This window comes from Achroia grisella, unplaced genomic scaffold (assembly GCF_030625045.1).
Source record: "Achroia grisella isolate CSIRO2021 unplaced genomic scaffold, CSIRO_AGI_Agris_v1 utg540, whole genome shotgun sequence".
Classification (NCBI taxonomy): Eukaryota; Metazoa; Arthropoda; class Insecta; order Lepidoptera; family Pyralidae; genus Achroia; species Achroia grisella.
In genome coordinates this window covers 2,885,736-2,902,070 of record NW_026712925.1, presented here as the reverse complement: position 1 = coordinate 2,902,070, position 16,335 = coordinate 2,885,736, and the positions used below count along the sequence as shown (strand labels likewise).

The 16,335-nt window shown below is 31.9% G+C and overlaps 1 protein-coding gene across 1 annotated transcript in view; it reads right to left on the bottom strand.

The window, feature by feature from the left end:
• The window catches only part of LOC131847783 (probable Rho GTPase-activating protein CG5521), a 36,770-nt gene extending 20,596 nt beyond the window's left edge, over positions 1-16,174 (bottom strand). The window contains exons 1-17 of the mRNA XM_059197432.1: positions 15,981-16,174; positions 15,344-15,454; positions 14,786-14,803; positions 13,199-13,370; positions 12,534-13,114; positions 12,141-12,434; positions 11,253-11,434; positions 10,642-10,794; positions 6,866-7,053; positions 6,673-6,755; positions 6,174-6,325; positions 5,719-5,914; positions 5,175-5,339; positions 4,953-5,051; positions 4,763-4,864; positions 3,109-3,356; positions 229-332 (exon numbers count right to left, since the gene is read on the bottom strand). Of these exons, the coding sequence (XP_059053415.1) occupies positions 229-332; positions 3,109-3,356; positions 4,763-4,864; positions 4,953-5,051; positions 5,175-5,339; positions 5,719-5,914; positions 6,174-6,325; positions 6,673-6,755; positions 6,866-7,053; positions 10,642-10,794; positions 11,253-11,434; positions 12,141-12,434; positions 12,534-13,114; positions 13,199-13,370; positions 14,786-14,803; positions 15,344-15,454; positions 15,981-16,086 (2,954 nt within the window). The 5' untranslated portion in view covers positions 16,087-16,174. The remainder of the gene's footprint in view (positions 1-228; positions 333-3,108; positions 3,357-4,762; positions 4,865-4,952; positions 5,052-5,174; positions 5,340-5,718; positions 5,915-6,173; positions 6,326-6,672; positions 6,756-6,865; positions 7,054-10,641; positions 10,795-11,252; positions 11,435-12,140; positions 12,435-12,533; positions 13,115-13,198; positions 13,371-14,785; positions 14,804-15,343; positions 15,455-15,980) is intronic.
• Between the last annotated feature and the right edge of the window lie 161 nt (positions 16,175-16,335).

The following is a 16,335-nucleotide window of genomic DNA, read 5'->3' as shown; positions in this document are numbered from 1 at the left end:
ATCAAGATTATATACTCAATGAAAACAAATAAGGGCATAATGATCACAAAAAGATACTTGAGAAAAAATGAGACGTTCAATTAGCATAAATAACTATTATATCATACAGATAGATACACATAAAAGTGACAACAGATGAGATCAAAAAATACATTTAAATCCTTTTGTGTGATATTTAAAAACTATTAATTTATTCAATAATAGTGAAATAAAAACATGTATACACACCGGTGGGACGAAGGCAAAGATTCCGCCTCGAGACACCATCCCGCCACAAGATTGAACGGCACGTGGATCTCCGTATTTCCATTTAGAGTTTGATTTGCGCTTATCTAAAACAACAAATACAATATCTATAAGTGATTCTGAATAATGCGTCATCGTTTATTTATAAATAAAGTTATTCACATTTCTTTTCATTAGACACAATAGTTTTCTTATTGTTTTTTAACATAACAAAACTTTACAGAAATTATTATTTCTTAAATATGATGACGAGGATTAAAAATGCCTTGTCTTTACTAATAAAGGTTATTTCGTCAAACAGAATATCTAAGGTTAAAATTATTTATAAGAATTGAAATTCCACTTTGTTTTACAAATAACTTAAAATACGTAACTAAATATTAGCAACTGACAACTAACTTTAAAAAACGTTAACTACCTACATAATATAGAATGAAAATATATTTTAGTGGTGATTTTTAAGTTTGACAAACAACCTTTTTCCTCAGTCGCCTGAGTAGTCTTCTTTTTCCTGCTCTTCTTTCGCATTGGCAATCTTTGAATACCTTCGAATTGGATAACAGTTCGCACAACTTTAGTAACACCATGCATAGAACTACACGCGCGGAGTGCACACGCTATATTAATTAATTCAAATAAAATACTAACAAAACAATAGATATGTGTGAGTCAGTGAGATGTGGCGGGCATTTTTCTATTGCACCATCGCCCAAACATTGAGATACCAACAGATAAATCCTACTAAGTGTCATATTTGCGATAAACATTAACAGATGCCTTGTGTACCAGATGACATGATTGTATTACGTATGTGTTGATTGATACTAACGGTTTATACCTTTTTATAACTATGCGGATACGTATGTATAGAATAATTTTCGTAGTTTGTTCAACAAGGTTTACAACTAAAGCATAAGGGCAGCTCATAATATTAGCTGTAGTTATTATTATCGTACGTGTAATACTATTTAGTATGTATAAAAATCACAAAAGCACGATTATTTTTAGCATTTTTTTTAAATACATCCTATTACATTGAATTCATTCTATTACAAAAGTAAAAAAAAATATCCTGACAAAATTAGCATGGATCACTACGGAAATAAACGAATGATTATACATTTAGTACAATTATACAACCGGTGATCACTCCGGGTAACATACTAAGAAATAATATTTGATTAAAAAATATTCTGCTTTTTGAAAGTGAATAAAAAAGAATAAAAATAGAGAATGATATTTTATTAATATTATTAACTAGCCACCCACCCCGGCTTCGCACGGGTGTACATGTATTATAACATATACACGTAAAATAATATATACACTTTCGCATTTACTCAGCGGAAATAGTCAAAATGAATATTTTTTCCATTGCTGCTCCGGTCGTATTAGTCGTAGCGTTATGCTATATAGCTTATAGTACTCGGGGATAATATACCTTTCAATCAGTGAAAGAAATTTTAAAATCGGATAGGTAGGACCGGAGATTACCACAAACAAACATTACCTCTTTATAATATAAGTATAGATGAATTATATCCAAGAGGTAGTACAAATTTGGAAGGCACTAAAAATATTTCTGACTGACTCTCCGGTCAAGGAAACTCCTATATAGTAGTGAGTCACAGGCTTTTTTTAGTCAATTATTTCCTACCAGTTGAAAACTTTTAAGATGGTTAAGAAAGTTGTATTATGAAGCCTAGTAAAAGTCTGTTGCGGTACCGAAGATGAGTTGAGAAGTGGCACCCCAGCAACATATAAAAAAAATTTAACATTTCCTCCCAGTTTAAATTGCTATGAAAACATAGTTAAACTTATATAAAAAATAGTCAGCTGGTTGAACTGTGTATTATACTTCAGCTGATAGCATGAACATGTAAAAAATCTGTGATTTCTTCACACTCCAAAATTTGCACATATTACATAATATGCTATTTTGAGTAAATAAATTGTCAGCCGACTATAATGTGATAGGATACCCGTCAGCTGATTTTTAATTATAATACTAGTAATTTGGGTTTTGATAATTATACATCGTATACACCATAGATATAAAGTCCACTTCAGTTCTTCTCTAGGTTTATTATTCATCCTCTTTACTCTTTGCACCACATACAGCTACATAACACAATTATCTTAACCATCTTAGAAGTTTTGGTAGGGAGGAAATTGGTCATCTTGGGACCTGTTCCTAGCTCCAATATACAACCAGGAAGTAATCCGAGAGACGGCGGGACGCTTATAAAATAGATGAGACTAATTTACCTCCACAGGCGACTTGACTGTTAACAATGCTTATGACAAGCCCATCTGGGATAAGAGTTGCGAGTGTATCTTATATTACTTTGTCGATCTTCTTTCAGACCGAAAGAGGTCCCTTAATGAGATAGGTCTGTCACAGTAAATCGAAATTTATTCATGTGTTATTTTATATTCCGATGCAATAGAACTAACATAAAAGGTAAACAAAGAGGTCACTAACCCGATCATAGACTGTCAACTGAAGACTAAAAGCATTACAAATAAAAAATAAGCAATTTATTGCATATTTTGATTAATCTATTGAATGTTTCATGTAACTAATTTTATTATACATCATGACAAATACGACTGACTAATTAAAAATTAAAATTGTGACAGAGGAAGTATATACTATTGAATGACTGTTATTGTAACTTCCTTACTCACTAATAATAATTATGTTTTTCAAAGCTTAAATTATATATGATTTATATGGAATTCATTGTTAATCGTAAATCGAACTTTTGATTATGATTTTAAATAATTAACTTTCGGCCGACACTGATTCAGCTTACGTTTAAAGTAAACAATTATATATATTATACATGTAATTCTTACCTTAAGCAGCGTGGAGTTGAGTAGTATGAGGTATTTGAAGAACTGTGCGTGGGCCTGCGGGTCCTTTAGCGCGTTGGGGTCACCGAGCGCGGCCAGCATGCGCCGCCAGAGCACGGCGGCCACGTCGGGCAGCCAGCCGCGCGCGCTGCCGCCCAGCACCACGCCCACGCCCGCGCCCGCGCCCCCCGCGTCCTCCTCGCCGCCGCCCGCCATGCTGCCCACGCCGCCGCCCTCCGTCTCTGGCCATTCTGATATCATTATTTTATTAATTTACTACATACATTTCAGTCTTGTATACTAGTAATGTTACCTGAAATGGCAAGCAAGTTAACACCATGTCCATGGTAACTGTTTTAAGTACTATTCTCGAGGAATAAGGATTTTAAGAATATTCATCTCTCCTTCGAATTGGTTACTTGACAATTTTCTGAAATATATTTTATATTTTTTGTAGACTTATTTAAAACCCCCTACAATTATCTAATTTTCAAAGTAAGCTTTATTTGATAGAGAAAACATGAACTTTATTTCTCTTGGTTTGAAATTCGCGCTAAAACACTATGTCACGTGACATTTCCGAGCTATGGCGTCATATTTCAATAAACGAAACAAGGTTAATACGGCGCTCTAACTGTTTTGAGTGATAAGTATACAGATTTTATTGGAATTGTGAAAGTGATAAGCTACAAAACGTATGCCGTGCTTATGTGTCGAAGTACGACAATTAAATGTCCTAACAAATTGTTTATACACGTTCCTAAATGCCCAAAACGTCGAAAGCAATGGTTACAATTGGCACACCAAGACCCACGGTTTACATCTGATATGTCTGCGATATTCTTATGTGATGATCACTTTGATGTAAGTATTTAGAAGAAATCAAAGTTTGATTTTCCAAAAATAAATTAAACCTAACCTTCTTAAACTATAGAATAAACAAACCTAATTTCTAAGTAGAAATTAGGTTTGTAATTAGGTAATGACATATTGTTTTTCTTTATAATTTAATGATATGGAAAATTACATCCAATACAATAAACATTAAATAATAAACTCGACAGAACAAAAATCAGGATTACAGGCAAAGAGATTTGCGATCATAAACGAATCTATTCTGGGCAGATTTACATTATTCGTTTTAATATAGCTTAATTACATTTCGTGAAACTTTAGACAACACAAATTGAAATATTTGAGCGAATTTTCTCAGCAAACTATAGAACAAATGACGTGAGATTACTTAACAACGTTTTATTTATTGAATTATGGCGTAATACGATGATCAATCATGGCCGCTCCATGTCAACCACAGATAAAAAAAAACTCAGATTTATTTTCCAAAACTAAAATATTAAAAAACATTATTTTAATGCAAAAACCATATTGTATGATTACTGTTTACTAAGAAGCTACCAAACAAATAGTTTTCATATTTTATTTCTACAACTGTCAAATAGCCAATTGTAATCAGTGAAGGGTGAAAGAATAACTATTATTATAGGTGAATATTATTAATTAGCATAGGACAATACGATATGATCAGTAACATGTAAGTAAGTAAAGGTAAAGTTTGTGTCTGAATATGGATGGACGATACTCCATATTTACTGTCGTAAATATATTTGCAGCGACTACTATACATAGTAATACTTGCCTACATTACCTCCATCTGAAGCTAAATCAATCTGTAATGGCGAGTCCTTGATTGAAGTACTTTCTACTCCACTAGATGGAGCCGGTGAAGGTGAACGAGAACCTAAAATATAAAAGAAAACGATTATTGAAGGTATTTAGGAGTACACGTGACAATAAAATATATATTTATCTAAATTATATTTCCATACCACTAGCTGAGTCGCGTTCGTCCTGATGACTCAAGTTTCTTAAAGAATCCAGTGAATACCATCTTCTCGATTTGTTGCTAAGAGTTTGTTTGGTTTCTTCTGTTGAAAAGTTAAATATAGATATATAATAAAACTGTTAACATTTCAGTAAGAAACGACGACGTAATATGAGCTATAGACAGATAGGAGGTTGTTACATTATTGTATAATGTGAATGTATACCTGCGTTAATATAGAGCGCGAGTGGGGGAGTGGGCGCGTACGCATGCGTGGGCGGGTGTACGCGCGCAGACAGGTGCGGCTCGCTGCGGCAGCGCGCCAGCTGCCGTCGCGCCGCTGCCGCCTCCTTGCGCGGGTGCGGCTCATGGTACACTTTTGGTGATTTGCCTGCATATTATAATTTACCATTGATATATATTTTAACAATTTACACATATTTAATGAAGATATTATGAATGGTTGCTCTTGGGAAGGATGGGATCGTAACAATCTCATTTTTGTAATAGCTAATATGTTAAATTTGATAAAAGAATAGTTTCAATTGCAGTGTCATCGTTTTGACAAAAAAAAGTATGGCTTATACACTATAACACTACAACATAAATTGTAATGTTATACCCTTCGATTATGAATATAGTTATCAATTCGGAATAGCCATTTTGTTCAACCATCCGTAATTTAAATACTCCGTAAGTTAAAGAATGCTATTCAATAATGAATTAGTAGAGTGTGAATTCGGAAGGGTCCATGTGGAGGGTATACGCACCGGGCGTCCTGGCGACGGGCGCTGCGGGCGCGGGGAGGGGCGCGGGGCGCGGGAGGGGCGCGGCGGCGGGTGCGGGGGTGCCGCGCCGCCCGCCCCGCCGCCCGTCTGTGCCCGCCATGCCTACGTTTGCGGTTTCCGACAGGTCCAGCGAGTACACGTGCCGGGCCAGCACGCGGGTCAACGTCTCCATTGTTTTCTAAATCCATAAACGTATGTAAATTGTAGTAAAGCAAATAAGTTGTTAAAATGTGTTACATAATGAAAATAGCTATGAGAAATGCGCAAATTGTAAAGATTATATTACCAATCGCATGCTAAGTTAGTTCAATCACTAGTTCGCAAAATTAGGACATTCCGCCTTTGCCGCTTGCACACTAAAGAGTTGATGCTCATTTTTTAAATTATAATTTGTTCAGAAAATTCCAAATATATTAAATTAAGTTATAAATACTTACCGCCCACTCCGTTATAAGATCCTCCCAGTGTGTGAGGCGAGTTAGGAGTTCCATAAAGTTCTGCCATAGTTCAGGCTTAACTGCTACGTTCAAATTAGCTTTTATCCAAGTCACTATTAGAGTTTGGAATAAAGCCGATGCCAAGAAGCCACCTGAAGGAGAGATATTAAAAGATTAAAAAACTTCCCTTTCAGCTTTTTTTATAGCTTGGAATGTTGAGCCAGCTGATAGCCAACTCATCGTAAGTAGTTTTTAGGTTTATTTGAATTATGGAATCACTTCAGTTCATAATAAATTAAAATCTAATGTGTTAAATGACAAAGTAATTAATAGAGAAATTTACAATTATATTATATTACAGAGTACGTTATGTGTCCTTTTTCACAAAAACTATTTAATTTGAGAATATATAACAATATTATTTATTTGTATTTGTAGCTATATTTTGTTTAAAATTATATAATACCATAATAGTTTTTTGAAATAACAAATATATTACCCAATGATTCCTGTTTCCTTTTCGGTGGCACTTTAGTTAAAACAAGTGATGTAATTTGCAGTAAAACCAACAATAATTGTTCCCTGCAACAAAAATGAAAACTTAATATTAATTATATTTAATAACACTTTTATTACTTCCGCACAAATACTGATAATGTATAATTGACGTGCAGTGCGTATGTAGTACGTACCAGGAGTTGGCGTCCATAGCGACGTGCATGACCAAGTATCTGTATATGTTGAGGACGCGCTTGCAGGTATCCGTCTGCTCGTCGAGCAGCTGCTGCTGTGTGAGGGCGCCGCCGCCAGCCGCAGCAACTGGCGACCCGCTGGCCAGGAACACGTTCGCCGCTTGTGTCATGAACACTTGCAGCACATTCTGTACATCCATACACATATAAATATTAAGTAGATGTGGCGCAGTTAAATAAAAAAATACTGGAAAATTACGCTTCCGATTGGGTCTACTTTCTATATAAAAAGTTATGCATATAACTTTTTATATAAACAAATAACTTCAATAAATACAAGATAATTGAAGTAAAATTCGTATTGTAGTAAATATGTAAATGTAATCTATATATAAATGTTAATCTATATAAATAAAAAAAATGTTATTAGCTAAGCATTCGTTAAATTCATGCTTGCAATTTTTGTTTAAGAGGCCTATTACAAAATGATGCCGCTCAACTTTAGGTTTAATCGCATGGATTTACGCACACATACAGTAATACACGCACACAGACGCAAATAACCGTGTAGCTCAATCGGTGTGGATTTAGTATGAACCATTTTGATCCTTGTAATATTTTAATTAATAATGTGATATGTTTCTACTTAACTGAGTAACATAAACTACTTATTGGATTTTTTTAAATAACGTGATTTATCTTAATTATCAAAGTGCTAATAATGACCATATTTTTTTATTATATTATTCCTAGAGGGTTGATGTCAGGATGCTGGCCGATTGTACAACTAAAAGCCAAAACCTTAAGTAATATGAGTAACAAATAATTGGGATAAGGACAGGAAGATGAAATTACTATAACATAAATTTACTAATTAATTCTTCTTACATATTAATTCAGTTTATTTATTAATAGATACAATATAATTTATTATAAGAGTCGGATACATTATTGCCATATTCACTTGTTCTAAATATTATACTTAGGAAATAATTATTTTATTTATATATAATAGTTGTGTTTTCAAGGCTTTGTTTTGATTTAAAGGTCCCATCCTTATATGTATATTAGGTGTGTCCGCGACTTCGTCAGCGTGGTATAATGAAATTGACCAAATAAAGGAAATATATTTAGATTATAACCTAAAAAAGTTTCTTTGTTTCACTTAAACAATGACGATACTTTTATACAACCTTTCATCTCCGCTTTTAATCCCTTACAAAACTTTTTTCGTACTATAAAAGTAGTCTATGACCTTTCTCACGGAGAAAGGTCATAGACTACTTTATAGTGTGTGTGAGTAGTTTCTCTCTCTATAGATATACATATACACAGATAGTATACCCTGAGAAAGGTCATAGACTACCTGTGTATATATATGGTAGTGAATTTACAAGGTACAGGGGAATAACACCCGAGTTTTCAGGAATGGCAACGCATGAGGGAAACAATGTGCTGATATGAACATGTCAGGTACTGCTCATGTATATAGGCGACGGTTACCCCTTTCCATCAGGAGAGCCGTCAGCTTGTTTGCCATTCTAAGTTGTAAAAAAAAAGCTTCAACTGCTATCATTGCTGTTCCTGCATCATTGACGTCGCCGCATGATATTGGCTGATATTGCAGCTTCTCGTTCTTGGTTGGCCGATTCTTGATTCTTGATAAATAATTAATTGTTAATGTCAAACCTTTTTATAAATTATTATAAGACGCCTCATTGATTATATGTAATGAAATCACCATGAGCTATAGAGATTTTGGACAGAACCTTAAAAGACCTTAGAAACACCTCTGCTCTCATTGGCGGGATTACTTTTATACTTTTGCTGGAGATTTCTGAAAGACTCTCTGTGTCATTAACATCGTCTCCCTTATGGACTTTAATTGAAAGTTTAAAACTACTGACAAATTTGAGAGCTCAGATAGACAGAATAGATAGACTCAAGAGGAAGGTTTATATATAACGTCCCAATACTGTACACGGATCTTTAAACGCGCGATAACCTATATATCCCATATTCACGCGGGCGAAGCCGCGAGCTAAAAGCTAGTCTCTAAATAAAAACATTTATAATGTTGTTGACTTTTCACCCAAACACGCATAATTATTTAACATAACTGTACAGTAATGAAAGTCCAACGAGTATAATAACAGAATAGCTGCAATTTAGAAATATCTGTATTGTGTAAAATAAAATAAAATTGGATAAAATATCTCTAAACATTAAGGAATATAATTTATATATAATTTGGTAATTTATTTACAATCCACATTGCATACTAGATGATATACACTATATAACACAAGACAAATGTACGTAAAAATAATAATGGTATTTTTATAAACAATAACCCTATTTTAATTTAGAAAAAAACTACAAAATAAACATAGAGTAAAATTGGTTTACATTTTCTTACATTTTTCTCTCAGATAAGCGTTATTTTTAAAAATACTAAAATGTTCTCTTTTTTAATTTTAACAATTAATTCCCATTAGTGTGACGAAATACCATGCTCTTGTGCTTTTCATAGTGCAGCAGGGTAGGTAGGTTTTATTTGTAGCATAACTGTACTTTTGTCTTGGCATGCTAAAATAAATATTATTTATATATATATATTTAACAACAACTTTAAATTAATATTCGTAGAAATAAGTATATATTAGCAAAATTAATTAAATATTACTTAAATTATCAAAATTGTTTAGTCGCTCTATACTAATGTTCACTGACGAATGTCTTATCTTAGCGGTGTTGTAAAAAATGGCATAGGTCCTACCTCGACGAGCGCTAGCGCAGCACTGAGAATTTACTTTTGGCGCAACGGAATTTATACAACTTTAAATTATTATTATTGTTTATTTTTTTCTTAGAAACTTATATTTTTTTTTTCATATTTCTAATTTACAAGTATATTAACTTTATTATTATGTTTTTTTTATGCAAAAATTTCGTTGTATTTATGAGAAAATTAGAAATGATTATGGCAAAGTTTTGTTGAAATTTCGGGTTCAATTTTTTAGATATTTAAGTTGAAAATGAAAAAAAGGACGATGCTGTCTCAATTTATAAAGTAATTATCAAGTTTTAGTAAAGATATCATAACAATTTATGTTTGTTTATTAATGAACGACGACCCCAAACTTCTGTCATTTAGCGTTTTTGAATAAACTATTTTAGAAATTAGGAAGACTAACAAAGAGAAAATTAACATTTCAAAGATGTTGTTTTTAAGATTAGATATCTATCTATATAATTCAGGAATCAAAATGTATATCCGACTCTTAATTTCTTAGAACCAGAACCCCAAAGACACTGCTTTTAGGCCAAAAAATGTGAAAGGCCTCATAATTATCAGTAAATATGTAACATGTAGGTATTATATGTATAACTAATGTACTCGTTGATTAATTATTATAAATAACTAAATAAATAATACTCCTAGACAATTAATACAATGTCAGCTAGTCACAAGGTCAGCAGAGTTTGTGTTATGGGTACTAGACAACTGATATAAATACTTAGATATTTAAACCGTTAAACCACCGTGGCCATCAATTATGAGGTAACTATGAGATAACAGTGTATTTTAAATATACATATATATATATATATATATATATGTATAAATATATACATAAATTTGACAATTTATTAATTCTTTCAGAACCAGATTTGAGAGCATTTGTATTGAAACCTCAATTCAATTTTTTTTATTTATAAACGTTCCTCACTGGTGTTAACGTGTTAAGAGTTGGTGTGCTGCTACTGCGTACCTGCATGCCGGCGCGCACCATGACGTTATCGCGGCCGACAGCGCCGAGGTACGAGTCGTTCCGCAGTCGACGTGGTGGCGCCAACGGCTCTCCGCTTCCTGCCATTTGCTGTTCGTATGTATTCTCCACCAGAAATGGTGGAATCTCCGCCACCTGGGTAATAGTGTTTATTTTATACAATATGTTACACCTGTCTTCCATTACAGTAGAAGGAGCATCAAAGTAGACTTTGTTAAAAATCGTACCTCCTACCTTCCAAGCAACTTACAAAGCATGCTTGCTGTTGAAACATGTTTCGGTTGAAGAGTGAGATAAAAGCAGTGAAATTATAGGTTAGGAAGAATGCATCTTAGTGCCATTGTGAAGGACAATGGCAACACATGAGTGGTATCACAGGTGTTATATGGTAATGTGATGTTTATAGTGACATTTACCATCAGGTTGGTCCATAGACAAAATATATTAAACACCGATAGCCGAACAGTGAATTTTGAGTTCCATGGCTATAAAAGTAAGTTGAAAAAGGTTAAAAATAAAAATACGCTGTTGTGGAATACTTGTGATAGAAGATTGAGTATGTTATGTTTTTAGGTTAAAGTTCTTTCACGCACATTCATCTGTATCCAATCTTTGTAAAGAGCGATGACCCGCCTGGTGGCGGCGGCATGCGAGAATGGCAGCAGGAAAGCTTGTCGCAGCACTTCGATAGTGAAATCCACATGCTCGCGTGACCAGCAACACAACACGTCTCGTACCACTTGATCTGAGCTGAGTTCTTCCACGACACTGCATCCTGTAGAAATATAAAATATAATTATGATTAACAATATAGAGTAATACGACTAATATAAGTAAACCAATTACAGGATTCCGAGTGCTGCCTCATGTAGTGTATATGTCTATCAGAATTTAAAATATCTGAAATCCCTTGTCTACAACTAACGTCATACAAAGGTACTCCTTCAAATATAGCAATAGATCTAAAATATTTTTTCGTATCATATTAAAAAATTTTAGGGAATAAAATTTTTAATATGAGAGACATATTATTCAGTTTACTTTATCTAAAAAACCTTGGGGACTGTTAGTTTACATTTATAAGTTATTATATAAAGGTTATCAAGATCACTATTTTAAGAAATAAATAATCTTTTCTCTTTGTACATAATATTTTTGCGTATATACATTGAGGTATCCTCATATGTTTGATTATTAGCATAAATTAAATTTTTTATCTTTATGCATATTTTTGTAAAATAAATACAATCTGTATATTACTCTTCGGTAAAATTCCATACGACAATGAAAATAACTGAACTACACAAATCTCGCAGTATCCACATTAGTAAAACAAGTGCTTATGATCGCAATTCTATAATTAGTTCAATTAATGGTACAGTACTTGTGCTAAATATAAGTTTCTAAATATAAATATAAGTTAAGAAGGAAATAGTTTCTAATGATTTTACTATAGTTTAAAGATTACAACAAAAAAATACCTGATTCTAAACTAGGGTGCGGCGTATTAAAAGCAGATTCGTGAGGTGATGCTCTGCACGAATCTACTGGTTGTCCAACTGTAAATGAAGTCTCCTCTTCATGATGCAAAGATGAACCGGGTGTGAGTGTGTTAGAATGCGGAAAGTGAGATCCAATACTCGTCATTGATGAGGGTTGTCCAGCGTCACTGCCTTGTTTCTTCATGAAATGCGCGTAGTTAGCTACCCACTTGATTAATATTACGCGACATAATACATTATCATCTTCTAATATAGTGTGTTGTACAGGCAGTTCTAAAAAAATATGTATTAAGAAAATGAAATACATATAATGAAATACATAATTTTACATAACATTTTTACAACAAAAGAGTTTTAAAGATTGATACTTACCAAGATTTGGTTTATATAAAGAGTTCTTATGATTGAACTGTGGGCATATTATGGGTAAATAATACATCTTGAATCTTTCTAATAAAAATGCGAAACATCTCATTGCTTTAGCATGTGACCTATCTCTCCAATGTATTTTAGTAACAGATGATGACATTGCTTCCAGCAGATTATCAAAAAAATATTTGGTTTCATTCTCGACTGGTTTCTCATTAGCACTTGCAGGCAGTAATGGCTGTATTTCAACAGTTTGCACAGGATTCAAAGCATTTGTGTCATGAAATATAGAAGCCGACACATTAACGATTTTGCCCATTATACCTGAAGATGTTTGCTCTACTACTACTTTTTTAGCGTTGTCTGTGGTTGAGATGAAGTTTGGATGGTGTAAGATATCCTCCATGCTAAAATCGCTAGATTCATTACATGGGTTAGAGTTATCATCATATGTTTTACATTTGAGTGGTGATCCAGTGTGCAACATTATAGGCTCTGGCAATCCGGGCACGAGCGTCGCAAACATCTTGTGTACTTCGAGTGGTGCATTATCTCCCAATGCTTGATACCACAAAAGAAAATATCTAAAAAATAAAAATGTTATATTAAATTTGGACATACATATATAATAATAAAAATAATCATTGTAATAAATAGAATTAAAATACCTGGTTGCCTCTGCTCTTAATTTTTGAGAATTCCATCTATGGAGGAGTTTTGAAAATATTCTTGTAAGAGAGTGTAACTGCCATCTCTTTCCTATTAGCTCTGGTAAAAGACGTAATACTTTTTCTAATAAAGATAAAGTTCCTTCCAATTCTTCTCTGCCAGCCTTGTGAACTAAAAACGACAAATTAGTGATTTTTTTGAAATGTGTAAAATATATGGGTTATTGTGAAGAAAAAGCATATTAAGATGTTGTTTAGTGGGGTAATTAAAAAATAATTATATTACGAACATTAAGTAACTATCACCTCTGAATTAGCCCCATTATATGGCATTGTAGCTCCAGCTAGTATGAAATAAACTTGTTATAATATTCGAATTATTTTTGATAATATGAAAAAAGTAGAAAAAACATGCAGATGGTGAAGGATTGATAGTTTGGTACTGTTTAAAATTAATTATGCAAATATTATTAAGAAACATATAACTTGATGTAGTCACCATGAGATATTTCGAATAATACAGACAAATCTCAGACTGAAACAGACAAATTGTATGCTAGCTGCAGAACAGAATGAGTCTCTGAAATGAGTATGCATGCTTTAAATTTAGTTACTTTCATGGTTTGGTGATCAGCAGAAAATAAAATATCCTGGTGATAATAGATTGGCATGGGTCTAGTGTAGATGATGATACTAGTTTAAATATCGGTCTGTAAGAGCAGTTGTACTGGCACTTGGTGTTATAATAAAATGACAGCAGTGTTATGACACAACCATATAAAATATTGTGACTTCTATAAATTACTATGAACTAGGGCCTGCATTGCTAAGGTACATTATTAATATTGCATATTTTGATTCTTAATGTAATTAACTAATCTAATCTAAGTATAACTTAGATTTGTTGCTGTGATTTCTGTAATACATATTTTAAAGTCAAGCCCCATATTACAGACTAGTTATTTCTATACTTTTATTTTTTGGTTAGGCTTTACATAGAGGAACATACACACATACATAGTCTAATGCATTCTCCTATATATATTATGTAATAAGGATTATTATATATCTACATAGATTATGTAACTTGACACAAATTATAATCAATTTTAAATTTGACAAAATTAGTATAGAACAAAAACATAGTATGTAAACCATTCTTGATTTACAACAAAAATAGGTCACATCAAATGGTACACACTATACTATATGTATAACAGGATATTTATGTATGGTAATATTTAATACAATGACATGAAAAAAAATGCTGATTCATAAAATTTGTTTTATAGAAAAGAAGACAACAATTTTCAAATACAACATATTTCTCCTTTGTTTTAAAAATTATACCTTATTAATATTTACTATATACCTTTATAATATTTTAAATTTTTGTATATAAATTATGTAAATACATTTTCTTATTTGAAATATTTACCCAGGCTCTAGTCATAACAATATTGATAATAATAAAGGCATTAGAAAAGCATGTGTGGGACTACATGATAACATTCATGATTAATGTAAAGCATTATATTGATGGGACCATGGTTTATGGTATGTCTGTCAAAGTCATAAATAACTCACCAAGATGAAACGGAAGTTCTGTACGGCAAAAACAGAAAAAATAAGTACATAAATAAAAAAAAGTTATTTAATTATAATAATAAAATTGTAATATCACACAACATTTGAAATATATTACATATTTAATTCAAATTTCCCTATATTACATTAATAATATATATATATATATGGTAATAATATGGAGAGTTTGTAAACTAAATAAGGCACCTGTCATCAGATTCCATTGTGGATAGAACAGACTTTAGATACATTTAACATATATTACATGAATTTAACAGTCAGTTAGAAACATGCATATTGATAGTAACACTATTAAAATTTTAGGCTATTATCAAAAAACTTTCAATTTAATCAACACTGTTCTTATAAAAATATAAATTTAATTACAACTCAAAATTAAATAACATTACTACTATTTAATTTTAATTATATCATGACAATCACTATTAAGTATATATAAAAAATAAAGTTATAGTTTACAACAGTTAATCAGTTAACTTAGTATTACAAGTATATCTACTATTAAAATTACAAGTTGCTAAATGTTACAATACATACCTCTTTGCCGAAGGTTATTTTCTGCCTGTATAAAGTTATCATACAGTATAAAGTAGACATGGCTAAAGTTATTTTCAAAATATGTCTTTGCTTCATCAACATCAAAGTGTTCTGAAAGACAACATTGATAAATGGAGTTAATTTATTAAGAATACTTAAAATAAATTTTCCTTCTTCAGTCACTCTGAATGGTAATATATTAGTTATGACAGGTATCTCAGTATGTATTGTGGAGATCCTTGTGTAGTTCATTTATATTTATGGCAGTCAATGGTCACTAACTTCTAGCAGGTCCATCATCTGCTTGGTTGCTATTACAGTTACATTAAAATAATATGAAATATATAACATTTTTATTACATGAATTAAACACATATATTTTCTCATTAGGACATGACATCATTCAGATAATACTCAATATAAATGATATTATATATAATATAGATTAAGCAGTAGATATTGTATTACAAACAATAAGATTTTTAAGTGTATGCACTAATACAGTTACATTTTACTTATTATCATATTACTCAGAATTTCGCATCTTTTGTCATTGAAAAGTATAAACCAATTAAGAATATAAGTAAAAAACTTTCTAAGGCTTTCATTATTAGATATTATAAGCGTAAAAGCTTACCAAGAACGATTTTTAAGTGCTTTAAACGAGTCGCAGAATCCTTTTTGGAATCTTGTATTTTAACTGTTGATTTTTTAACATCTTGATGAGATTTCTTGGTAAACATGTCGGCAATAATATTATAGAGTCATAACGTAGTTAACTGTTACATTATTATATGAAGATTTTTAATAATTTTATATTGTTTTGTAAGATTTTCATTGCCATTTTGACATTTCGTCAAAAAAAATCAAGTTGACGTAAACAGATACGGTACTTTTTTTTTTACGGCTAAGGAAAGAAATCTATTCATTTTAAATTTCGTTCAAAAACTAGTTCATAGATTTATAATATTTATCATGGAATAACTTTTGTA